Genomic DNA, 27,867 nt, shown 5'->3' with positions numbered 1-27,867 from the left:
TTTTCTTCATATTTTTTGGTTCAAAGAACAAAATACAATTAACCCAGTAAATTAACTGACACAAGGCTCTTTCCATTTCCATTTTATTAATTGTAGACAATTTAAAAAGGCAATACAAAGTCTTTTCTTTTTTCAAAAGCCGTTTCATATTAATTGTTAATATTGCGATGAAAATAAAAATTTGCTCTCAAATATATGACCTACTGTTTGCATATTATTTAGAAATTAAAATGTAAAAAAAGGAAGATTTTAGTTATCACTGAACACTGTTCAAAGAAGCAGCAAAACCATACATTTATATGCAACATTTCGGTAACAGACATAAAAAGCCTGAGATTCGTCCTGCATCCCTTTCCCACTTGACCATAATAGTGTAAGAATCGGTGGGGGAAAAGTAACCAACTAGAAATTCCAGAAACTGGCATTAGAATTTACAACATGTGGCTGTGACTCTAAGGTTTAATGTGTTTCAGTATGCAGGCACTTTATGACCTGAAGAAAACATTACAAAATAACTTTAAAATGAGTTACAACTGATTGGTGTCTCCTGGCAAAATGTGGCAAAGAGAGTGCATTAAATGGTCTTTGGCTTTAAAGTTTTTCTAAAACCAGGAATATTTAAAAGGATGATAATCTAGAAAAAAAGACCTGATAATTTGAAAGATGCTTAGTGGTAATAACATGCATAAATGCTGTATCTATGTCGTATAAAATGTAAACGTGAGGAGCTGAGGGGTTAAGTGATATACCTGGGGTCTGTGCAGATGAACAGACTCAGATATAGAGTCAGGTAAATAATACAGCCATCTATGTGAAGGTAAGGCCAGCCTCATGGTACACTTTGAAGACTTTCTCAATGGCATTGACGTAGGCCGCTGTCCTCAGGTCCAGTCCAAGGTTATACCTGTTGGCTGTTCGCATGATTTGCTAAAAGAGGAGAGATGAATTATGTAAACGACAGAGCAGTTTTTTTACATCACAGAGGCTCTTCATACAATCAAATCAGTCTAAATACAGACAGACAAATACGCTGCCTCCCCGAAACATACACAATCTTCTAAAAATGAGTATCATTCTAAAATGATTTTTAATCATCCTGCCTCCAAAATTACCTAATTTTGCTTAAATTCTAAGGCAGCGTCGCATGTGTCCTTTGTGAAGAAGCCAATATAAGAATACACTATGATAAGCTAAGTGAGAAAACTGATCCAAGATCTTTGGGTCTGGTGAATTATTAGGAATCCATTTAATGGGCTTCAGGATCTCATTTCCAATTTTAAAAAACAAATAACTGATATGAACAAAAAGGCATAATATGTAATATATATGTGCATATTATTAGATAAATACATGAAAAGGATTATTTTATATTCACAGTCTATATCTACTTACTCTGGCAGATCGCTCCATCGTGTAAGCCAATCCAGAATGCACAATGTCCTTTTCAGAAGCTCCCTACCAGATAAGCAAAACAAGTATATAAAGGTCTAGTAGTCAAATATAAATCAGTAAAAAAAAAAATGCACATTATATGTTACAAGAGCTTTTGCGTTTATACTCACAGCAATCCTCTCTTGAAATTCAGATGTGGGAACAATAGGTATGGCTCCTCCATGTTTCCCAAACTTCCTTTCCAGACTCTCCTGCACAGACACTGGCAAACAACACAGCAGATTCCCATTAGGAATGAGCAAACGGTCACATGGATTTAAGAAAGTAATGGTCAAATGCTATTCTTCCCAAGACAACGCTTATTCTCTTTTACACCTTCTCTGAGACCTAAATCTGGGGTTTAGTTAAATATTTTATAAAAGGTGCAGTGAGGTACAGTCATGATTTTAATGTATGAACATGCAAGAATTAACTTTACACCATTCAACAGCTTTTTCACATGACCGTGAGATTGCTGTCTGCCTCTGTGTTTACCATGTTACTATCAGTGAAGTGAGGTCATTTCAGGCCAGTCAGATGAAAGGCAGGGCAGAGCAAGTTTGTGTTTTTGTGTATACATGCAAGCATACCCAGATACTCTCAAAGGGACACCAATCTCACTATATTTGCTTGTGGGAGCAGAATAAACAAAGTGAACAAAAATACCACATGACCTATTCTAGCCTGCCCGAACCACATCATCTAGAGCAAATAGACAATGGAAAACAAGCCCTTCCAGAGAACTAAATCAACAACAACCACACTGGTAATTGTATGATCATATGATTGCTAGGGAGACTTTTTTTTTTTTAGAAGCAATCATACATTTGAATATGTATGATACTATACGACTTTACACAACATTGTCTGGGAAACACATTTTTTGACTTACTAAGGAGATGGTAGTTTGAGTCCCTTTCATATTTGAAGGTCAGTCTGCCATAACTGACGTGGTTTAGGTTCTTCAGCCACTCAAAGTAGGAGACTGTCACACCTCCAGCGTTCAGGTACATGTCCTATATCAATTATTTATTTTTAGCATCCTATTAGCATCAAAGGCTATTTTCAAGGCAATATCAAAGGAGTTAAAAGGGGGGGGGGGGGGGGGCTCAAATTTCATTACAATAAAATAATAAAAACTAAATTGAAAACTCCTATAGATAAAATCTAAATAAGGTAAATATATTTAATAAGATATGCATATAAATCAAATATTGTATAATAGGCTAGTAAATTTAGATTTAACATTTAGGACAGGAAAACGTACAGGGATCACCATGATATTCCTCTCTAGGAATATCTTGTCAGCTTCAGGAGTAGTGGGACCATTAGCTCCTTCAGCAATGATCTGTAAAAAATAAGTGTTACACAATTTTTCTTTTTAGATTCTCATTGCAGCTTGAAAATGACTATTGTTATGATTGACTATATTGACCTCTAACCTTGGCCTTGATATTGTTGGCGTTTTTCTTTGTAAGCTGTTTCTCACTTGCAGCGGGGATCAGAATATCACACTCAGCTTCCAAGATGCTGCCTTCATAGGGGTTGGCCTTAGGAAAGCCAACAATAGTGCCATTGGCCTGGAAAAGATTGTATTTGATACATTTGGATTACGGATTTTCAGTTAGTACATGTAGTATTGTCAATTGGCCACAAGGTGTCAGCCTTACAGTGAATATATTCCACTGCACTGACTGATACTCACAAGCTTATAGTCTTCCAGCTCTTTGGGATCGATGCCGTTAGGGTTCCAGATGCTTCCATCCAGCTCTCCAACACCCACACACTTTGCTCCGTAACGGTGCAGGTAACGCATGGAGTGTAGGCCCACGTTACCAAAACCCTACAACAGAAATTAGGAGAAATCATTCAATAGCGGAGCTGAAGGTAATGTGGAATATTGATGGATTTAGTGCAAGGACATTGCTAAGCATTAACAAAGTCAGTACTATTTGTGTGTAAGTTAAAATATCACTAAAACAACATACACTTACTTCAGAAGTTCAAGTTCAAGATAATAAGAAATGTTTTGAGAGAATATAGCTTGAATTAACATACATTTTCTTACCCTTCTGCCAAATAGTTTAATCATAATCGAACTATATTTTTAGATTTATGCTTAAAACAAGGGAGAATACCAATGGTAAACAAACTTAATTCAATACATATTCACTATAAAAATACATAATCAGTATTTTAAGGTATATCTTAAGGAATTTTGAGGCAAACCCTAAGTGAATTTATTTGGTTTGAATAATGTTTACACACGTGTCCCAATTACTACTTCTTATATTTGCAATATATATTTACTTCTCTGACATTACAATTAAGTGTCACAACACATAGTAAAATGAATGAGTTTTTAATCATTTATGTAGGAAGTATAACATTTGCTGGTTTAGCACCCTTTTAAGCTTTCTTTATAAATACTGATTGGGTATCTAAAAGCACACACTGGATATTTAAAGTCCTCAGACAAGCAAAGTCAGAATGATCCGTGTCAGCGTACACTTACTGATAGCACAGAGTCATGAGATAATGGACAAAGTGCCTGTAAGTGCCTGGAGATACCAGTGTATTTTGGACCAATGCATAACAAGAACAATTCTTTAGCTAACTGATTTGATATGACAAAAAAAAAAAAAAAAAAAACATAATGCCATAAGCTTGAAGTGTGGTTTAGGTGTTAATTGACATGCACGAACCTGAATGACGAATGTCTTGTCTCCAAACCCCGGGCTCAGGCCCAGCTGGCTCATGTAAGAAGCCTCATTGACAAAGTTCTCAATGCCATGGAAGACCCCACGGCCAGTGGCAGATATCCGCCCGTGGATTCCCCCCTGACTGATGGGCTTACCGGTTACACAGGCGTGAGCATTGATATCCTGATAAAGAAGAATTATAATTCTAAACATTAGAAGAATGTTGTTTGATTTCAAACAAAGTAACATAAACTGTAACGTAGCTTATTATAAGGCACGAAGCTATGCTATCTTTAGTGTTAGCTGGTGTTTAGCGAGATGAGTACAGGTCCTGTTGATGCTATAATATATCTCCTGTCCTTTCATTTATCTCACTACAGGGCAGCTTGCAAACACAACAGAACATCATGGCTACCTAGACAAAGCATATGACTGGCATGGGAGTACAGACTGTACTGAAGGAGTCTGTCAGGAGAGGGTGGAAAAACACAGGGGCACTTTGTTCTCTTGGGCTTATAAACACCACGCTCTTTGTCAGGGACAGTACAGGCTCTGGGCACTGAGTCACCAACACAGCTGCAATCTGTTTGCTAGTTCTTCCAGATATCCTGTAGGATTTTTCAAAATAGCTACAATATGTAAAAGCTTAACTGAAATCACTGCACCATTTCAAGGTAATGTAGGCCTATGCATCACATTTCCTGTACGTGCTTATTTAACTAAGATATTATGCTATTAAATGTGTCTTTGGGGGAAACTAGATTTGAATTTCATGAAGGAAGACTTGGCAAGGCAGCAAAAGAGTGGTAACATGTTGAGTAGAGCATATTATTTACAGAAAACCAAAGTGAGTATGTCTTGTTTACAGTCAGCTAGAAAAAGTATCAACACATAATACGGCTATAAATAGCTAAATATCATTCATGCTTTTTTCACATCGCGTTTAGATTATTGCAACTCCTTGTATTTGGGCCTTCCTCAGTCAACCATTAATCACCTCCAGATTATTCAAAATGCAGCTTTTTAGTATATTGTCTTCCATGTTGTTTTATTTTTATTTATTATTATTGTTTTTTTATACTCGGCTCAGCACTTTGGTCAGCTACGCTGTGTTTAAATGTGCCATATAAATAAAATTTACTTACTTAGTAAATATATGCATGGCAGATGAAACTAATAACCATTCACAATGCAAAGAGATGCAAAGAGAAAATATTACAACAACTTCATTGCTGCTAGATGCATTTTGGACACTAAACTATAGCGGAAATTATAATAAGGCTTACAAATTCAGAATGCATTTGATCCACTACCATGACAACACAGTTACACAGTGCTTGAAATCAAGAGAACATTAATAAATAAATACAAAAAGAATGAAATATATTAAAAGCACATTTACCTTAAAATAAACTCTTTCTCTTGAACAAATAGCTCAGAAATGATCAGAAATAATGTAAAATTTAAAGATAAATTTAAGTACTTTATACGCTACATTCTTTGGGATGTCTACATTCTGATCCTGCTGATTATTCAGCTGGCATATTAAATAAATGTAAAAAGTAACATAGCATATTTTATAATACAGCATGCCAAACAATACAATTGTTTTCAAATACATTTTTGCTAAAGCAAACCTGTTGTATACTATATGAACACTTGGTCAGGTTCTTCAACTTACATGATGGCCCATTGTGTTAGCATATGTGTCAGCAATCCAGGACATTTCCCTTTCTCCTGTGCTCATGTCTGGGGCTGGGACGTCAATGCCTGGCCCTGACACAGGAAACAGAAATAAGTGTACGACTGACCCTCACTTCCCATAGCCATGGCTTATTTATTTAACTCAAAGATCTGGACACAGTTAATGTGAATCATAAAAACCTCTTTGTATATTTATAAGACATTATTGTAACTGTCACTGAACAATGTTTTGAGGAGCTACACTGTCAGAGAGCAATGTGGGAATCCTGCACTCAAAAACACTAACTACCTAAGGAAAGTTGGCTCTATTACAAGCTCTTTGAATTATTGTAATATGAATTCAACTTACCTAGGCTTTAGGGATACAGGTTAAATAACTTGTTATGTAGAAGTGGTGTCAATTGCAGGCTGACTGTTAAACTTTACTGTGCCATCTGATAATAAGCATTACATGACTATTGTTCCTGAGTTGTGGTTTAATCTTCCATAGAGTTCTCATTTCATTCTATTCAAAATGGTAACATAATTCGATTCTGCTTAACTCACGAGCAGATTCAGTTTATGCCTCCTCATAACTCACCAATGAAGCCCTTTTTAGCCAACTCAATAGTAAACCTTCTTGTGATCTTCTCCAGTTCTATGTCCTGAGTAACAAAAAAAAAGTTTCCAGCTGTGAATGGGGAATCGTCATCTGAGCGCTAAACTCAAAATTGCATGTTTAATCCACCAGTGATAAAATACAAAGAAACAAAGAACAGTCACAAACAGTCTTAACAGACATTAAACCCTGTAGGATTTTACTTTACGAATCATGAAATAAACACCATCCTGAATCTGATTGGTTCCAGAGAATTCTGAATTATCTGTGTACTGCATCTTACTGCTTTTTCAGAACAATCTCATGAAATCTTCAACATCACTTAAAGGGGACAGATTCTTCATAAAATTTGTCAGAAAATATGAAGAAAACACTCACAGAGTAATTCTTTGGGTTAATTTTCACCCCCGCTTTAGCTCCTCCAAAAGGCACATCTGTTGAGAGCACAGTTCATGTGAATGATTCAATGTTCATACTAACCAATAACAAACACATTTACACATAAACAAACTTAAGCACTTACCTACAACTGCACATTTGTATGTCATTAGTGAAGCAAGGGCTTTCACCTCATCCACTGACACCTCTGTGCTGTAACGGATACCTGGAGAAGCAGAAGCAGTGTCCTCGTCAGACTTTAGGTCTAAGCAAATAATGTCCGTAGATCACTCATTAAACATGCATCAAAATAAATCACATGCATTATAGCCTTTATTCATATTCTCTCTAGCAATTAAAGCTTACAGACTACAACACTTTGATAAACTTTCATTTCGCTTGAGTGCTTATATAATGCAAGACATTTTAGGGCTTTTGAGAGCTCTTGGGAAAATAAAAGAATAAATAATACAATAAGAGCTGCCAAATATTCGACCTACTGCAAAGGTGGGCCTTGTCTATCAGTTAAAATAGCATTGATGATCCGGACTAATATGCTGTTTAGAGCAGGCGTCTGGAAATTTCAAATGCTGTAACGGCCTTGCTCACACACACACACATACACACACACACACAAAAAGACAGGTCTACAATTTTGAGAGGGGAAATTCTGTGTGGCTGAACACTCTGATGACTCACTCTCTCCACTGAAATAAAAGGGAAGAAAATCTAGGCAGGGCCCAAAACTGGGTGTGATTAAAGCCAATGTGTACTCCAAACTAAACATCTCTGTTTTCAGTCGGGCTCAAAAGCACTGCTTGGACAGCACTAGCAAATTTCTTAAATTCATGGATGATGCACTAGTAATTCATTTCAAATTACTACTAACATAAAATAAAGTTACTAGTGCAAATTTAAAGGGATAGATCATACAAAACAAAATTATTATTTATTCACCCTCAAAAGCTAACATTCTTCAAAATATTTTTTGTGCTCAACAGAAGAAAGAACATTGTACAGGTTTAGATAAACTTGAGCTTGATTATAATAACAAAAGTAACTATATTTTTACTTTTGGGTGAACAGTGCCTTTAAAGAACAGTCTCCTTCCTGAATTTATTTGTGACTAAGTGTAGCTTGAATTGTTTTCAAAAGGCTGTTTTGTTGGCTCTTCTGTACACATCTGGTTGAATGAGTATGTACTACTGTATATATTCAGTGAGTCCAAAGTCAAGCATGTTTTTTCTTAATTTATTGAGTTTTTAATCAAGTATCTGAATAAGATTGAAGGTTATATTATTCTTTATAGTTTCCTATACCCCTATATAAGCCAATAGTAAAAAACATTTGAGGATAAATTACAGCGACATACTTTTTTTCTGAGGAGGAAAGAACCAACCTTGAGCTCTTCCCTCATGAAAACTAGTTTTGAGGTCTCTCTTATACATTATATTAAATACAGACTTCCCAGCCAGCACACAAGGTGTAAAAACACATGATGTGCTATCTTGTTCTCCGGTTACTAGACCTCAATGTAAAATCATTAACTAAGCTAATTTACAAACTTAAAAGTTTAAAGTCCAGCCATCTATTCATTGACTGTCTCACTGAATGCTCCCAATGAATCTACTCAACAGAAGATCAGGAAGTGTACGTTATAAGATCTCTTCCAAAACTTTGTTGATCAGTTTAGCCTGACTCATCTGCAATGTAAACCACTTAAAATGGTGGTTAAAGTATATGACGTAGTTTTAAAAAGGGGGAAAGAGTCTGAAAATGCTGATAGGATGGAGTTGTATTCGAGGAAACTGCAGAGAGATTGAACGGCTCTCAAGGGGCTTACTCCTCTCTTCCCTTATAAAGCATTGCACAGTCAGTCCTGACGAAGCAAAATTTAATGGCCCAGCAAACAACTCCAGACTTGGCCATGCTTGATAAAAACAGTTCTTACACAAGCACATTCCATTGATAATAAATGAGTTCACAACTCCCAAAAAGTACACAAATATCTCTGCAACGATAAGACTGTAATTTATATGCACATGCAGCTGGATTCCTGCTGGTCTAAGTTGGTCATTAGCTTGTATAACATCTTGTTCCAGAAACAAACCAGAAACCAAGTGGTCCAAACAGCTTACGGTGGTCAAACAATGTTTAAAAATGCTCTAGTTGGTCTCTATCTGGTCTAAGGTGGGCACAATCATTTGTAGCAACAAACAGCAATGACCATCTTAGACTACATACATTAGACCAGCTAAATGACAAGCTGACCATAAATCAATTAAACCAGTTTATTTTATATGACACCTAAATATTAGCTGCTGTTACATTTTAAAGACAAAGCGTGTAAATAAATGTGTTGTGACGCAGAATCATGTCGTGGCAATGCAAAATTAAAAAGATGTTATGACAGGTATGTGATATGTGTTTTAGTTTGCATCTGTTTTCTCCTTAGAGCACGACTGCTTTCTATTAACGCCTGTGTAAATAATGCATTGAACTTGCCTCCTTTACACGGGGTTCTGTGCTGACTGTGTTGGGCTCTATAGCCCTCGATCATCTCCCACTCCCCGTTGTCTCTCTTGATGGGGAACGACACGGACAGGACGTGATTGCAGGGCTTGATGATCTTGAGGATCCCCCGGACTCGGTGTCTCTTCTGCTCGGGCGTTTCTCTCGTCTTGAGATCGTGCACGAGTTTGTCCTCCACGATAGAAGCTCCTCGGTCGAAGAAACCCTCGACCATCCTAAAGAAGTTAGGGTCATCGTCTTTCTCTCCCACGGCTTCGCTGTAACGGCGGACCCGCATGAGAGTAGCAGAAGCAGGCAAAGCGGAGTCAGCGCATCCCGAAGCCAGAGCGCTGCCGGCGGCTGCGCGGGTGACGAACTCCCCCAGATACCTATACATGATTTTTAACTAACCTACTAACAGTATTAGCAAAGAGAAAAAATCTTAGACATAGAGTGTTAAAGGATGGGACAGGGTGAATAAGCGGACACCGCAGCTCCTCCTTTTCCCCCACTCAACAAAGTGTCAACTTGAGAACTGTTTTGAGTTGTTTCAAGCGGCAGGCGAGCTGTGGGTCTCCTCCTCAAGCTGGGAGGCGCTCAGAGAGCAGGAGCCCGTGAGCAAACACTGCGCTTTGATTAAAAAAAAAATATAAAAAGTATTAAAGTTGCTGCTGTATATGAAATGTATATTGGTTAAATTGATGTAGTTTCTCTTTAAAAACTTTTTTATTTTATTTTATTTTTTGGGAGGGGGTGGATGTTCTTTGAGGTACTAGCTATGTACTGTAATGGTCACGGTATTTTACTACAAAAGGTGTAATAGGTGGATTTAAGAAATAGTGAATGAGATTTTTTTTTAGTTATTTTTTATTTTTGTGAATGTCAACTGAAAAGGGCTTTCAAAACAGACTGTGATGCCTATAAATAACACAATGAAATTTGTAACTGTTTTGAAATAATTTTATATGCCAGTATTTCTAGAGCTGTCACTTTCGTAGTCCTAAAAGTAGCAGTATTAGCAGTTGTTCAGTATAGTATGTTCATTAAAAGCAATATATTTTGGGAGGGGGAGGAATGTTGTTTATCTTCTATGGCACATGCACAGAAGGATAATAAATGGCAATGAACCTGTGTTCTCTCTCTCTCTCTCTCTCTCTCTCTCTCTCTGCACACAAAACAGAAATAACTTAAATATGACACTAAAAGTGCCTTATATGTATTTTTCCTTTGCTACAAGGTGGCAAAACCAGAGTTACTCTTTTATTTCACCTGGGGTTACAGAGTTATGTCATAACTTCTTTGTGTCCGTCTGCTGTAATTTGTTCCTACCTGAAATACATCCTGCTCTGGAGATCAGCTCTTGCTGGGCCTCTCTGATTGTTTTCCTGGGTGGGAATTTGTGCTTGTTTTTGGCATTCTCCCAGGATATCTCTCAATGTGTTGATGTCTCCATTGCCTTAGAGAATCATACTACTGTAGCTGGTCAGCAGCAATGGGTTGCTATATTTATATTTCACATGCTATTGCTATAAAAAATTTACTATTTGTACAAAATGCCTGATCTCTGTGTCAGTGATATACATTAAGTATAATTTATAATTATAATCATAAAATATAAATAAATGTTATTTTAAATAAAATGAGATAAGTTCTTTGAAATGTACTATTTTTATTCATGTTGGTTTCACATGGCTTTGAATTTTTTTTTTACTATTTTCAAGAAAAGTTTTATTTGATGGTGTAAGTAAAAAAAAAAAAAAAAAAGATTAAAAAAATTTCCCACACACCTTCAATACATGTGAGAATCATATGCAATAAAACAGAAAACCTGTCTGCTCTAAGTCCTCTTTCTTCGACAGCACCACCCCTCCATACCTCCATCTCAGTCTATAAATTCTGCCTGGAATGAATCACACTGTAGTATGAATGAACCCTGGACTGCTCTGTCATTGGCTGATGTGGTGCCTATCCCCATCATGTGATTGGTGAACTTCTGGAGAGTCACTCATTAAAATTCTATCCTTCTTCTTTTGCTAAGTGAAAACAAATTATTTGAGGAATGCACACTTGCACAGACACATTACAATGCTCTTAGTTATACCCACCAGCTGTAAAATGTTTTTCAGTGTATTCTTTTCTTCCTCTGACTTTGCTTGGAGTTCTCCTTTACTTTAATTTAGCATAATTTAGCAACTGTATATATATATATATATATATATATATATATATATATATATATATATATATATATATATATATATATATACATACATACATACATACATACATACATACATACATACATATATATATATATGTTCAGTTTTCACTTTACTTTAAGTTTATTTGAGTAATTTTTGTGCTTTTGGCATTTTTATTAGTTTTTTATTTTTAAAAAAATATTGTTTTTATATATTTATGTTCAGCTTTTTTTATTTAAGTTTTAGTCATTTTAATACTTAAACCTAAATGTATTTTATTTTATTTTTTCATGTAATATTTTTATTTTCCTTTTTTTAGCTTAATTAAAGAAATTATTTTTTCTTTTTTATGGTTTTAGTTAACAACATCAGGCATAGTTTGCCCAAAATTGAACATTTTGTCATCGTTTACTCCCACTCATGTCGTTCTTAGCCTATGTGACTTATTTTATTTTGTGGAACACAAAAGAAGATATTCTGAAAAAGGTTTTTCCATGCATATTCTTTATTCATACATGAAAGTCAGCTGGATCTTGTTTTGTTGTTTTAGGCACCATTGACTTTCTTTGCATGGACAAAAACATTTGAAACATTCTTCAAAATATACATTATTTTGTTTTCCGCAGAAGAAAGTCATGAGGGTGAGTAAATTATGACAGAATTTTCATTTTTGGCTGAACCATGCCTTTTATAACTTTATGAACTTTTGTGTGATGACTTCTTTAATCTGGCAATCTTATGACTGGCCCAATATCAGTCCAATTTAAGGACAGGAAAATGGCAAACAAACCAAAGATTCATGTTTTTTTGGGTGCCCCATGTCCCCAAGCACTCTCTAAAGAGGTCTAGGAGAGACCAGCCCCACACTGGAAGACTATGGACCTCGCTTGGTGTTAAGACAGGTTGATTCCCAGGGAAACCATTAGAGAAGCCCAAACACTACATCGGGCTGCTACTGCTCTCAGTCCAAGGAAAAGTATGTTGAAGAGAAGGAGTTGAGTCCTGTATTAGTGACAGAAAACCTAGATAGATGGATGGCTTACATCACGTGTTTCAACAGAGACTGAGTATCTGAGTACATCATCAAAGTCCCAAGCCTTGCTTCTTTGAGGTAGATTTTTATTTTTAACTTTTATTGTTTTTGTTGTTGTTTTTTTTCTTTATTTTTGGTACTCCAAACACCCCGCCCAAACAAATGCCCTCAGTCTCCATAACAGTCTCCCGTCCCGCGTAGTGTGTGCGCGCACAGCGTTTGAAGCCCAATTCATGCGCCCCACAAATTGAGGCTGTGTCACGCATCAAAAAAATTTTTTCGCACATTGCTCAAAAAAAGTTGGTCGCTCTATATCCTCGAGCCCCAGGCAGCCAAACGAACATTACTTGACAGTTCAGCACGCTACTGTCGCCACACCCACCCCTCAGTTGAACTGCTGACTAGGTTGTTGTCAACTTTTTCGATTTTGTCATGACAGCGCATGAACGTGCATACCAGACACACTGGGAAGGATCTTTTAGATGCACGCTTTACGATTCGAAAAATGGAGAAAGAGACTCTGAGGCACCGCCATCATCAATTAAAAAAAGACAAGGTGTGCCCTGTTTCAAACTTTTTTTTATGCGCCTGCCTTTACTAACATGCGAGTTCACCATCCTTCCTCCTCGTGAACTTCTGGAGTTGTGAGTTTAGACTTTTTTTTTTTTTTTAACTGTTACTGTGGTGTTGAGCAACTACAATTCATTTTAATCCTATAATTTTATATTATAAGTTACTGTGAATAAATTGTAATGAAAAATAAATAAAATTAAATAGCTAAAGTAAATCATAAGTGGAAGTGCTTCTTTCAATTCTGTCATGAGCATACATCTGAAGTTACACGTTTAGGGGAATAGGGCATTATTAATATACCATGTAAGGTGGTATGTGCTAGAAATGGGTAAACCATCAGTGAGTCTGGCCATGGTGTGGTGGCACCGCCTCACAAGGCAGTGTCCAACATTGTCCCTCAGAAACATACCCCTTGTCCCCCCTTGGGCTTATTAGCAGGTGGTCACCCTAGAAATCAGTGGTTAAGTTGTGTTTACAACACTGTTCCAGAACAGTTCAACCCAAATATTCAGATGTGTGCAGCGTATTTTATGGTTTCCCGATCCTGGGAGAGTAGACTACAATACTGGCTGTTCTGACTCACAGCCTGTAAGTATGTTTTCATATATAAGAAAGGCGGGGGATAAAAGAGAAACAATAATATACAGTATGTGGAACATAATGTGTTTTTTTTTTTTTTTTACCTTAAATCGCATAAAAAAATTATTTAACCAAATACACAAAATAATGTTCTTTTTAGCAACATCATATGACCCCTTTAAGACTGTCTTCTTTACTCGTTAGGGGATGTAGAGCTGGGAGTTAAAATCATGGCGTTCCAGTTCCAGAGCAGTTTATCCCAGGAGGCCTCACTGTTAATAGATGTCAACATGCCCTTGAAAAGGATCCTGGACGTAGTCTCTGGTGACATCATCTTTGCCGGCTGTGGCCAGTGCTCTGCAGAACAGCATAAACAGACCCTAATACCCATTTCTTTTTCTGTCTCATCCAAAGTATGTACATACACACACACACTACCAGTCAAACATTTTTATGTTTAAGAGAGCTTAAGTTTGATTCCAGAATATAGTTAAACAGTAATATTGTGAAATATTATTACACTTTAAAATAAATGTTTTCTATTTTCAAATGTAATTTATTCCTGTGATGGAAAATTACTCCAGTCTTCAGTTTAACTTGATTGTTCAGAAATCATTCTATGCTGCTTTGCTGCCTATTTATTATTTATTATCATTTTATTTTTTATTTTTTATTTTCTCACGTACCATGGATTCCACAAAAATATTAAGCAGTAAAAACAGTTTTCAAAAATGATTTATGAAGGATCATGTGACAACAATGACTTGAGTAATGGCAATTGAATATTCAACACTAATGTTTATTTTAAATTATTTTAAAAAACACATGGTACACACATCACAGTAACTGATTTCCAGAGACAAAGGTCAATTATACAGTCTACTATTCATTAAATACTATTATCAGATAAATAAATATTAATATTTATAAATAAAAATTATATAATATAAATACATATTTATATTGCTAAAAATACATACTTGAATAAATCTGCAAACTGAAGTTACCCAGTTATCTAGATCTATTTTCTCATCTTGACTTGTCTTTAAGGGGCCAGTTGTATTAACTGTGAGAGCTGGAGATGATAAAACCTGTGTGCAAGTCCCTCCTGCTCTAGTGCAGAAGATCCTCCTGAACACTCCCCCAGATAATGGGGGGATAATACTTTATTTGTATCATGATACATATACATAATTTAATGATTGTATCTTTAAAAGTACTGTGTGTGTGTCTAGCCCCAGCAGATAGAAGCTAACAGAATTAATTCCATACTGACTCCCATGAAGTCATTTCCAGTGTGATGACAACACCATTCCGGTCATTCAGAACTTTTTATTATTACACTTGAGCTCACTAGAGGTGTGAAGAATATTCATGTGTCTTTAAGATGATGCCGTGTATTTTATGATAGGATTATTCTATGATTAAGCTGTCTTAAGGTTATATATCATGTCTAACTTTCACAACACATTATTATTTCTGCATCCTGGATAATTTTTTGAAAGACATATTTCTAATGTTGCTAAAGCTATAATTAAAATATATTACTTAAAAAATTAAATGTGTGTGTGTGTGTGTGTGTGTGCTCTTGTTTTTGTGACATATCAGGACACAACTCTGTACAATGACATGGGTATGACACAGGTATTACAAGGAGAGGCTGACTTATGAGGACATAACCCATGTCCCCATTTTCAAAACACTTATAAAGTAAATCATACAGAATGATTTTTTTTGAGAAAGTAAAAATGCACAAAGTTTCCTGTGAGGGTTAGGGTTAGGTGTAGGGTTGGTGAAGGGCGATAGAATATACAGTTTCTACAGTACAAAAAGAATTTCGCCTATGGGGTGAACCCACTTTTCACAAAAACAAACATGTGTGTGTGTCTGTGTGTGTAATGTCTGTGTGTGTGTATATATATATATATATATATATATATATATATATATATATATATATATATATATATATATATATATATATATATATAGTGGGGCAAAAACGGGGCACCACTTTGCCAAAATCATTCTGTGAAAATCGTCTTTAATAAAACATAAATAATCTAAATCTTAATGTAATGAAATATTTTAATTTACGGTTTTTAGCATTTTTTATGAGTAAAAAAAAATTAGGCTTTTTATTATAAACTGAGTACATATCAACCGCTCAGCCTTCGACACATTACTGGTACAGACAGAGTCAGATGAATAGAGGAAGGAAACTCTCTGGGGTGCAGAACAGAAAAGAAAAGGGGGAAAAGAACAATGCCTTAAAATAAGGACAGCAATACCCAAGTGAACTAATAAAAATGTGTAAGCTTACTCCAAAAAGTAATGCAATATTTTACGTTGTTGCCTAAGAGGGTGAAGTGATTAACGTGTGTTAGTTTATTTCTGAGTATCTATATTGCTAAAAAATGTCACAATATGTTTGTGAATAGGCGTTTGATTTACATTTGAGAGGAACTGAGAGGATTATTAACAAGGATACAAACAAGCTACGTTTCGCCCCAAAAATTGCAAATAGGCCGTTCGTGTGGTTTGAGTTTTTTTTTACTTTTGCTGCTTCATGCTTCGTATAAAACAATGCTGAACTTTGACAAATAAGTGATTTTTAAATGTTATAATAGTGTTTTTGTGGAATGCAGATTAAATAACCTAACTCAAAACTTAGCAATGTTACATGTTTGAAGAAAATTACGTAAAAAAAAAAAAATTCATTCTACTGTCTGGGGTCAGCCATGTGGAGTTAAACTGGATGTGTTTCAGGATGCACCTACAATCATAGGAGTCTCCATAAGGCCGCTGAGAACACGGTAGTTCAATTTCAATTACGAAGGATGTCCCGGAAATAAACTGAAAAGTCCTTTATGTTTGTGGTAATCATTTTACGTGCGACTGCCTCACAAAGGAGGCTCAGTTCAGTGCTGGAGCAGTGCAGAGGATGATTCTGAAAGAGGGATCAATAGCAACCATCGTGTGCGAGCATCAGCTCCTGACAAAGTAAGTATCACGCGTCATATTTTGTTTTCCAAAAGAGCTTTTTGGCACTCTGTAAGGTTAATGTAAAGCTACCATTGTCTCTGCCTGTTTTCATTGATGCTGCTTTCACGTGCTACCAGAATGATCATAAACAGGAATGCGGTTGGTAGTTAAATCTTGCACATGAAAGCAAGTGAAGCGCACCGCTTGAATTTGTCGAGCTCGTGTGATAGCATGCCAAGGCACCGTGCTCCCCGTCTGTGTAATACACAAATGCGCATTTACTGTTATCCTGTTTTGTTGTTGCCGGTGTTAAACCGAATTCTGAGACCACTGAATTATGTGAGTTTAGTAGGCACTGTAGGGTAGGTTGGATTGGCATGAGATCTTGAAGCTCCGCCCTCTTCTGAAAAGGGAGGTGGGAGCACCAGCTCATTTGCATTTGAAGAGACAAACATAAAAAGTGGCAATTTCAACAAGCTATAGAAAAATATCTATGGGGTATTTTGAGATATAACTTCACATACACACTCTGGGGACATCAGAGACTTATTTTACATCTTGTAAAAATGGGCGTAATAGGTCCTTCAAGCAATCCTGTCTATTGCATTATGTCATAGTTTATAAGATTTGGACAGTTCATAGCCTAACTTTGCTATAACCTTTAAGTATGGGATGATTCATTGTATTAGCAGTTGAAATAAAACTGATAGTGGAGCGGAAGTTTTGGAAGACATGCAAATCATGATTGGTCTACGAACCAATCAAATCTCTCCCACCAGGCCACGTGATTGCGGAATTCCCCTTTGAGTCGGGGCTTTCCAGCACAAAGAGTGTTCGATTCATGCACGCTCGCACTGACTGAGAGCTCACTCAATATTTATTAAAGAAACTGGAACAGATTTGTTTGATGGATGGTGCATTTTGTTTGTTTTTCAGGCGTTTGCTAAGATTTTAGTAGTGGTTTGGTTAAGTCGACTTCTAACAGAAACTATACGAGAATAAGCAGACATCACAGTTGTCCAAGGTAAGTTTAATACGTGCTCATGTAACGTTAACTAGGAAAAACGAAATAATCAGTATTACCGATCAGTTTTGTAATAAGGCAGTTGTGTCTATAAATAGTAGAGAATAATAGTCAGCTTTCTTATTTGGAAGTAATGACTCCGCTCATAGAGAATCTATTTTAAGTTTGTTTTGAAAGCATTACAGAGATGCAGTAAGGTTACAGTTATGCCCTCGCGTGCATAGAGTATTACTGAATATTAACAATAAGACCGTGAAAATGTTGTGCGGTGTTCATTAATGGCAGTTATCGATAGTGTAACTTACAAGTTTTGTCCCGTGTGTTTTGCTGCTGTTCGTGCGAATCTGCGGGAAATTCCCATTAAAAGTCAGTACTTTTTGGATCAGACTTAACGTTACAAGTGCAGGGGAATCACATCCCCTATCGAGTACAGTGAGTGTAAGCACTCATCATTTCCATCATTTTCAATCTGACAGGAGTCCAGAGTCGGTTCGGATGACCCAGCAGAGCACAGAATGGCTGGAGCACTAAGGTAGAGTTTGATCCACTATTGCTTTCTCGCATCCTAGTGAGCTGTCTGTCTGTGCAGCCTTTCATTGGGCATCACTGACACATACAGAGTCAGATGTCCAGTAATGCTGCCCTGACTGACAGTTCACTTGGTTATGAGACTTGTTAAAGGTAAATGTACTACGAATGTGTGGACACGATTACATGGGACATCTATACTTGTAATCAATCAGATTTGCATACTGAAACCAATAGACTTGTAATATGTAAATAATTCGAGGGTTTACATACAATTGTTTTTTTGCCTTTTAAGTTCACTTGTATGGAAGAGTTGGAACCGTTGTTCTATTGATTTTTCTACATCAAAAAAACAAAAAAGTTTCATTTTCTTGTGATTAGTCTTTAAAGAACATTATAATGTGTTGTCTGTAAGGACAAGCTGCTTGATTTGAACCTTTCTATTGAGAGCAATTATGAGTGTCAATAAAATTAAATAATTTATCCGGAAATTAATATTGTTGTTTTTTTTTTAAAAGGCGTATGTGTTCAATTAACATGTTAACATACTGAAAGACATGATGTCAGTAATACTTTTTTATGGTTAGAATTTAAATTAAATTGAATTACGTTTATATTACATTTATGAATAATTTACAGTAATTTTGCACCATTGGATGTTTACTGTGGCCTTTACTGTCTGTTTGACACCCGTTGCTTTAGACTGATGAAATTTTCTTAATTTTGCATTTTCTTAATGAATCTTTTCTTCTGTATTTGAGAGAGATTTAGGGGTTGTTTGGCTGAAGTGAAGATGTTATCATTTCACAGAATAAGGACAGGATGTGGTTGTTATCCAGAAGAGTCTTACTCTCTTTTCAGTGATGTAAGGAAATGCAGTTTCACTCAAAGTGAGCCCTGATACCTCAGAAAGAAAGTTCATAGTTTACTCTGCTAGTCTCGTCCCATGGGTTTAAGAATATGTGCTACTTCAGAGCAATCTTAGTACAGCTCGTCCTGAACAGTGAGACGCTTCCTCATTCCTGTCAACGGCAGTTTAAGCAAACTCTTGTGCAATCCTGTCATCCAGTGTAGTCAAGCATAACCAATATAAATAAACAAATACATATATCAATAAATAATGAAATGAAACATTTCCGTTTCTCATTATTTATTAGTCATTCTATCATTTAGCTCAATTTCTTGTTTGGTTTACAGTGGAAGTGTTTGTGGGTACAAAAATGTGTGGCTGCAAAGGGCAGGCCAGCAGATGGGTGGCAATCCCCGTCTTTCAGGACTGTTCTCATGGCGTTTGTATTGACGGCACTATTGAGATATCTGACTAATTCAGCTACACAGACTCAGAAATACGTTTTTAGTCAATTACACACAGGTGGATTTTTTTTTTGACCTACTTTTCACAGAATTTCATTTGAATATTGATAAAGAAAACATTATAGGAATTTTGTTTCAAAAGTACCTCGAGAAAGAGAAGGGAATTCAAAAAAGCCTTTGGAAATTTGAGGAAATTCAGATATGAGAAGGCTTGATGACTTGTGTGAGTATGCTTGTACCTGCATCTCTCAGGATTTGACATCAGAGGCAGCAGTGAGCTGGTATTCTGGGGGCTTTCCTCTGTTTTTTTTCACTGCCTTACTTCCTGGAAGTAACGCAAGCAAGTCAGCCAGACAGAAGGAGGGAGGCAGAATAACAAAAAATCCGGTGCACGTCTCCTTGTTCTGACACGGAAAGTGAAACGGACTTTGTGTGAGATCTTTTTGTAAATCTGGAGCCTCTTTCTCTGCATTTTGTTTGTCAGGTAGGATAAGTGTACATACAGTACGTATACACCGCCTTTATGTGTATATGTCACAGCAGGGGAAAAACGGGGGAAATTAAGTGCATCTGTAGGGGGCTGCAGCTCAGTTGATGTTTTGATTCAGCACGATGACTGGATTAGAGAACCTCAGCTCTTGGTTTTTTTTAGTGCTAGGTTTGTGTCTGTGCGAGACGGTCTCAATAAGAGCTCCTCTGTTTCTTCTTCATTACAGGATGGATGATACACAGTATCCAATGAAGTTTAACAATGAGGTGAGACACCTGCCATCCATATTACTGCTGTAGTTTGATTTAGAGTGACGACTTTTAGTGTTTAGTATTTTTTTTTGGATGCACAATATACTGGTATACTCTCATCATTAGAGATCTTTGTTAAACAATCGTATCAACCGATATTGTACAGTGTATTTCATTTTAATATTAATACTTTTCTATTTATTACATTTCCCATTATTTATACACTAACTTAAAGCTAATCTTTAAAAATTGTAATAATTGAATAACACTGTTATAATGTTCTGATGCCTAAATTCACTTGTAGTTTATTTAATTTAAATATTTTTGTATATATATTTAGACAAAATAGTCCACAATTTTATATCAGGTCAATTATGTTTTGTCTTATTGGTATTGGTCAGAATTTTATAATTGCTGCCTCCTTAATTTTCATCCTCAGATACATTGTGTTTAATAGACACATAAATATATACTTAATATAGAAACAATAACATTTTGTATTTGCCATCTTCTGTCCTTAGTTTATGGTGGACCTTCCATATCTTCATGAAACTTTTGAGGTGAAGCCTGAACCCTTTGTCCCAGAGACAGGTGAGTGTGTTAATGTATTTAATGATGTTTTTCATTTGTTGTTCGTTTACCTTTTGATTTGAAATGGAAAAATAAGGATAATTTACTGTATATGGTCTGATCTTTATTCCAGTTCATGGGCCTTACCTACAGATAATTGAGGAGCCAAAGCAGGTACAAAAGTCTTCATTTGCCTGTTTATTTATTTTGACAATACTGACATGTTCATGTTAAAGTGTATCATTTTATGAGTGACGAGAAGTCATTTTGTGCACATTCGTAATGTGTTGCACTCAATGTGCAGGCAATGTGGGATTATTCCAAAAAGTGTACCCTGGAATTCCCCAAAAACTGGGTTTTATCAGTGAGTAAGGTGTAGCATGAATAATGTTCTTTGTGTGTTACAGAGAGGATTCAGATTTCGCTATGAATGTGAGGGCCCATCCCATGGTGGTCTGCCAGGGGCCTCTAGTGAGAGGAACAGAAGAACGTATCCCACAGTCAAGGTAGGTTATGCAACATGGAAAATCTAGAAATGTAAGTTTTAAAGAAACAGTACATTCTTAAACACACACACACATTCCCCCTCTACAGGTGTCAAACTACTTGGGTCAAGCTCGTGTAGAGGTTCAGCTAGTGACGCACACGGACCCCCCTCGTGTTCATGCGCATAGCCTTGTGGGTCGCCATTGCAATGACAACGGAATATGCACCATTGATGTCGGGCCTAATGATCTCACAGCACAGTGAGTCAACACTTTTACTGTTCATGTGATCTCATTCTTTGTTATTATGATTCAGGTGAATTGCATAAGGCAATGTGTATCATCATGTGACACTTGTGGCTTTCAAGTGAGGTTTATGTATAATTGTGTGATCTTTATTCATCTTTGCATCCTCTAGATTTAGTAATTTAGGCATCCTCCATGTCACTAAGAGAGGAGTGGCTGAAGTATTAACGAAAAGGCTGAAAGAAGAGAAGAGGAGGATGAAAGAGCCTGGATATAAATTTACTGGTAAAGTCTCTGATTTCATTATTCAGCTGGACATACAGTAACTGCTGGCTGCTTACGTCCTCATTTGACATGCTTGCTGTCTCTGTCAATCTCACACAGATGCAGAGGAACAGGCTATTTTGCATGAGGCCAAAGAACTGGGCAAATCCATGGACCTAAACATTGTGAGATTAAAGTTCACTGCTTACTTGCAGGACAGCAATGGGAGTTTCACAAGAGCCTTGAGGCCAGTTGTCTCCAACCCTATCTATGATAGTAGTAAGTCCTGCCAAACAAGAAAAGAAGTAGTGAAAATCATTTACAAACATTTACCTAGGACTTATTTCAAAGTTGAGAGGTCATTTAATCATACCTACCAAAATAAATAAAAAATGATATATAGGCACTATGGTTTAAAAGATAAAAAAAATGTTACTCGTAGTTACCTAATACCTATTCAAATATATATATATATTTATTATTTAATTATAGAACTTCCTGTATTTCTATGTAATTGTTACTTAATTTTTTTTTTTTTTTACTTTTTTATCTGCAAGGATGCATTAAATTTATCTAAAGTAACAGTAAAAAACGTTTTATGCAGTTCTGAACCTTCTATTCATTAAAGAATCCAGACAAAAATATTATGCAGCACTTCTTTCTGAAGATTTTACTGCTCCAAACTTTTGAACCACAGTGTAAATTAGAAAAGTATGTGTTGTTGATCTTTTGTTATAACTAACGTCAAATGTGCTGATCTTTACCTAGAATCACCAAATGCTTCGAATCTGAAGATCTCCCGCATGGATAAAACCTCTGGATCAGTGCTGGGAGGAGAAGAGATCTTTCTGCTCTGTGATAAAGTTCAAAAAGGTAATTACGATTATCTCATTTCAGAAAGGATCGCCAGTCCTTCCAATCCTTTCAAATCAAATAATATTTATTCTCCTTCGTTTCCAGACGATATTGACATTCGTTTTTATGAGGAGGAAGATGATGGAGGATGGGAGGCATTTGGAGACTTCTCCCCTACTGATGTCCACAAACAGGTGTGTTAGAAATTGACACGTGCATATCATGGTTGATGCGTCCAGATTTTGCAGCAAGTTTAGCCTTTTACAACAAATGTTTAATAACACTGTTTTTAATTTCATCAGTATGCGATCGTGTTTAAGACCCCACCGTACCGCTGCGCAGATATCCTGCGTCCTGTCACAGTCTTCCTGCAGCTCAGGAGGAAGAAGGGAGGCGACTGCAGCGAACCCAAGCAGTTCACATACATTCCTCACAATCAAGGTTAGTAGTGCTATATTAAACATTAGCCCTTAAGCCTGAATAAAGCATTTAAAACAACAGATTACCACAAACTGTCGTAACATGCATATGGAGACCGTTTATATCTCCTTCCTTTGCTTTAGTGTTTCACTTCCTTTTTTAAGCACTTTGCACCTAACCATTAAAATGTCGGTTTCAGCAGCCATTACTCCAGTGTCACGTGATCATTCAGAAACTGTTCTCAATACCAATGTTGAAAAAAGTTGTGCGGTTTAATGTTTCTGTGGAAACCCTAGTATATTTTTATACAGCATTTATTTGAAATCGAAATATTTTTGTAATTTTGTAAATATCTTAATTTTCATTTTTGAGTTTAATGCATCCTTGCAAACAGTATTGAACATATAAACCTTACTGACCTCAAACTTTTGAACTTTGTATCCATCGAATATTATCCATATGAGGTATTTCTCATGTTTGATTGCATGCTGGCTCCTGTTCCTACATAGACAAAGAAGAGGTACAGAGGAAGAGGATGAAGGCACTTCCTCAGCCCTATGATCACTGGCGGGGAGGACCTCAAGGAGGAGCAGGGTCCTTCGGAGGTCCTGGATCTGGAGCAGGAGGAGGTGGAGGTGGCATGGGAGGAGGTATAACATTTATATTCCTGAACTCAGAAGCTTCCTGTGTAGATTGCCATTTCAGTTATTCTGGTGCACATAAGAGTGTTCATAAATGTAACATTTCATGTCAATTCCGCCCTTAGGTTATCAGTTTAATCCTGTGATGGATGCTTCAGGATTTTTCACTGGTGGATGTGGTGGATTTAGTGGCGGGGCACAGATGTCAGGCTCCACCCCACAGGCTGATGGATCTCCGAATCAGCCGACAAACACACAAACTCAGTCTGGCTCTCAAATGCAACAGCAGCTCTTTCAGATCGGTGAGTACAATTCGGCCAGCCACCACTCAGCTCACACACTGAGATTTTAGGCACATATGCACTAAGTGATGTATGTTTTCTTTCCTGTATTGTTTCCAGCCACAGTCCTGCAGAATCGTGCCAGTTTGATGGCAAAGTACTCCGCTCGTGCTCTGTTACAGTACTGCAGCACGGGGGATGTGCGCCCTCTGCTGCTTCTGCAAAGACATCTGTGTGGAGTGCAAGATGAGAACGGAGACACGTACGTCCTTCACACTTTTCACCTGGACTCTGTGAATCAATTTTTAATAAATTTAACAATGGTACAGAGATACAACAGTAAGTTTAAGGCTATAGTGATCAGACTTGAAGATTATTTGAATCTGTGTTGTATATATTTTCCCATAGTCCTCTGCACTTGGCAGTTATCCATCAACAACCTATTGTGGTGCAACAGCTCATTCAGGCCCTGAGCAACACCCCACAGCAGAAGTTTATCAACAAACTCAACAAACTCAATCAGGTAATTTAACCCATATGTGCTCTTTTATTTTATTTTATTATTATTTAATCATCCTATTATTATTATCTTCATTAATCATATTTGAATATTTATTAGAACTTGCATTTTTTGGTTTCATATGTCATGTTAAAGTTGATCTTTCTTTCTCCAGGCTCCATTGCATCTGGCTGTGATCACGAAGCAGCCCAAGTTAGTTGAGATGCTGATGAAAACAGGGGCAGACCCGAGCCTGCTGGACCGAGAGGGCCGGACAGCGCTTCACTTGGCCGCTCACACCGGCGATGAGACCATACTACGACTGATCCTGGGCCTGCTGGGAGAGCGCAGTGCTCACTTAATAAACTCTGCTGACTTCTCAGGTGAGGGATCCACAGGCCATTGTTTTTCAATCACTGAAATGGTGCTTAAGGTTGCATTTGGAGTATTACAACATACTGTATTGTTAACACGCTGAGACTTTTCCCTCCGTGTTTCTTAGGTCAATATCCAGTTCATCTGGCAGTAAAGAAAGATGGAGAGCGCTGTCTTGGATTGCTGGTGGAGGCTGGTGCAAAGATTAACATGCCCGAGCAGAAAAGTGGCTGTACAGCACTACACCTGGCAGTGAGGGACAACCTTTTAAAACTGGCCTGTTATCTCATCACCGAGGTAAAGGACCAACAGTTCAGATTTCTTGTGGTTCTATGGCCATAGTTTTGGATGAGTTATGTCACTATTAGGGGTGCACCAAGTTGGAGATTTGAGTAGAAATACCGAAATGGTTTCACCCTGATTTAACACTCCTTCAGCAGACAGCCACAAGAGTTTTACGTTTGTTATTTCTGTTCCAGCTGAAGGCAGACGTGAATGCATGTACCTACGGGGGCAACAGTCCTCTTCACTTTGCTGCCAGTCAGGGCTCCCCACATCTCTGCTCCATGCTGATAGCTACAGGTAACCTTCTTTACTACAGATTTAATACAAATATAATGTACATCTGTGAAGGCCTAGAAACCACAAAGAAAAGTGAGTAAGAATATGCTCATGTTGATTGATGATCTTCTTTGTCTTCTTTTTTTAGGTGCTGATAAACGCATGGAGAATGACGAGCCTCTTTTTTTCCAGAGCTCGTCGTCATCGGACGAGGATGACGAGAGCGTGAAGAATGAAGTTGACAGGCAGCTTCCAGATCACATGGTTCAGCAGGTTCACTGCATGTCGATATCATCTGAAAAAAGAACATTTAACCCACGCAAGAGACCTGCTGCGGGACACACTCCATTTGACCTGGCCAAATGCCAAAAGGTCTGACCTTTTGCGTTCGTCATTATCAAGTATAATGTGTGAACATTTGTAGGCGGATGAATAAATAAATGCGATCGATTTAAACTTATGAATCCCCACCGTCTTCCGCAGGTTCGAGATCTTTTAGATGGCAGGAAAGGCCCCAAGCCCAGTTCAATCGCCCACAAGAGAACCAAAATCAGCACTGAGGAAGGTAATGAGACTTAAACGCAAGCACAATGTTCTCACAAACACACGATTCTTGCATACGGGACTGATCTGTATTCCTCCTCATCCAGCCAACCAGGGTTTGGACAATGAGGTCCTCACGAAACTGTGTGGTATTCTCATTGACGACTGCGTACCCTGGAGAGAGCTGGCGGAAAAACTGGGCATGCTCACGCTCTCTCACCTTTACCAGGATAGTGCCTCACCTTGCCAGAAGCTTCTCGAGAACTACCAGGTAAGAGACAGTCGTTGTGCAATCAAATTTGGAAATGCTGTTATAATGTTAAAAAGGTACTGGCATATTCTGCCAATTTTCTATATGCATGGATTACTTGGATGTCAATTTCAATTGCCAAAATGTGCAAAAAACTTTGGCTCCTATTACTATGTGCAGTGGAAGGTGTTCTGACGGCTCGAATCCACAACAAATGAGCGCTGATGAGTTTGCAAGCAAAAAGGGAAATTCATAGTTTGCGTAGCATCACATTTACTGTGCATTGACAAAGTTCACAAAACGGTGTTTATGTTGGTAACAGTGCCAATCTCAAAACCAGTTTTTACCCAGAAAGCATGCAGTTTTGACCCAGATGTGGGCCAACACTATGTTGCTGTCTGGGTACTTTGCTCTATTTGATTTATTACCTACCAGCCAAATTATAATAGTATATACTGTCTTTCCTAATCTGATATGAATAGCAATCATTAACTCTAATGGCAGTTTGATATTAAAACGTTTGTAGCCTTGTTTTAAAACGGCAGCGGCATGTAAGGTACTTATGGACTCATAAAACCTTTTTTTTTTTTTTTTTAAGAAAAATGGTAGCTTTTATCTGTTTGAATAGACGAGTTTTGTATTTGTAGACCTACTGTTGGTTGGCATCCTTATGAGTGGTTTATTTAGGTTATTTATTTGCATGTTCAGTTGAGTGGTGGTCCTGTGGACGGCCTGGTGGAGGCGCTACAGTCTCTGGGTGTGAGTGAAGGAGTGAGACTGCTGAGAGACAGCCAGCCCAGAGAAGACAAGCAGAGCACAGGTACCGCTTCACCCTCTGAAAGAGAAACCTCTCTCGTCGACACAAACTCTTTAAACAGTAGACTGAGAGTAAAACATCTTTCCTTTCTTCCAGATTCTAAAGCAGACAGTGGCTTTGGGAGTCAGTCTATTGGAGAGGAGATGGGAAATCCTGCAGTGGCCAATCACTGATTATCAGGATCTATTCTTTGTGGACAACTTGGCACTTTAACTGACTGGTTTTTCAGGTGCAAACTTGTGGACTGTTCATCATTTCAATAAAGTGGAAATACAGCACATCACAGGAGGAATTGAAAGGAATGTTTTGAGGTCCAAAGCCCTCGCTGGTATTACATAAAAGCAAGACAACATCACTGAAATCAGTTGCTTTTAGATACTCGAATCTCCAGTGAAGCTGGAGTGAAGCTGTAGTCTTAGTGCAGACAATTCATTACTTTTATCTAAGCAACAACTCGATAACTGAGATTTTTATAGAAATTTAACGGTAATGCAGTGTTCATTTACAAGTACAGCTGCAATCATGGGATATTTCTGCATATGAATGTTTCTAGTAAAGCTGTTTTGTTTTATATGCATTCGCTCTGGTTCATTTTCTTGACATCTATCCAAAACTGTTTATTTATGTATATTTTGGTTGCAGATATAAGTTTGAGTACATATGTTTGTGTTTAAATAAAGTTATTTCATTGTTTTTTGTCTAATATGATGAATGAATATAGTAGTAATAAAAAAAAAAACATCAGCATATTCCAATGA

General features: G+C 37.2%; 2 protein-coding genes across 2 annotated transcripts; one reads left to right on the top strand and one right to left on the bottom strand.

The window, feature by feature from the left end:
• Positions 1 to 67: 67 nt before the first annotated feature.
• On the bottom strand, positions 68 to 9,869 carry LOC128026265 (glutamate dehydrogenase, mitochondrial). The gene is made up of 13 exons (XM_052613162.1): positions 9,319 to 9,869; positions 6,959 to 7,039; positions 6,814 to 6,869; positions 6,418 to 6,481; positions 5,815 to 5,909; positions 4,137 to 4,316; positions 3,137 to 3,274; positions 2,874 to 3,011; positions 2,699 to 2,779; positions 2,324 to 2,447; positions 1,563 to 1,654; positions 1,393 to 1,455; positions 68 to 927 (listed from the first exon to the last, which is right to left on the bottom strand). Exons 1-13 carry the CDS (start codon positions 9,719 to 9,721, stop codon positions 808 to 810), a joined length of 1,635 nt encoding a protein of 544 aa, XP_052469122.1. The 5' UTR covers positions 9,722 to 9,869; the 3' UTR covers positions 68 to 807.
• A 7,613-nt stretch (positions 9,870 to 17,482) lies between these two features.
• On the top strand, positions 17,483 to 27,802 carry LOC128026263 (nuclear factor NF-kappa-B p100 subunit). The gene is made up of 24 exons (XM_052613159.1): positions 17,483 to 17,719; positions 18,196 to 18,251; positions 20,278 to 20,317; positions 20,824 to 20,893; positions 21,006 to 21,046; positions 21,280 to 21,378; positions 21,467 to 21,618; positions 21,776 to 21,888; positions 21,988 to 22,146; positions 22,636 to 22,740; positions 22,828 to 22,916; positions 23,025 to 23,163; positions 23,652 to 23,792; positions 23,909 to 24,085; positions 24,185 to 24,326; positions 24,473 to 24,587; positions 24,739 to 24,946; positions 25,066 to 25,235; positions 25,418 to 25,520; positions 25,648 to 25,871; positions 25,983 to 26,064; positions 26,150 to 26,313; positions 27,001 to 27,112; positions 27,206 to 27,802. Exons 2-24 carry the CDS (start codon positions 18,235 to 18,237, stop codon positions 27,280 to 27,282), a joined length of 2,739 nt encoding a protein of 912 aa, XP_052469119.1. The 5' UTR covers positions 17,483 to 17,719; positions 18,196 to 18,234; the 3' UTR covers positions 27,283 to 27,802.
• Positions 27,803 to 27,867: the final 65 nt, after the last annotated feature.

The sequence above is a fragment of the Carassius gibelio genome, chromosome A13 (assembly GCF_023724105.1).
Source record: "Carassius gibelio isolate Cgi1373 ecotype wild population from Czech Republic chromosome A13, carGib1.2-hapl.c, whole genome shotgun sequence".
Taxonomy (NCBI): Eukaryota; Metazoa; Chordata; class Actinopteri; order Cypriniformes; family Cyprinidae; genus Carassius; species Carassius gibelio.
The sequence above is the reverse complement of the archived record's forward strand: the minus strand, read 5'-3'. Positions and strand labels throughout refer to the sequence as shown.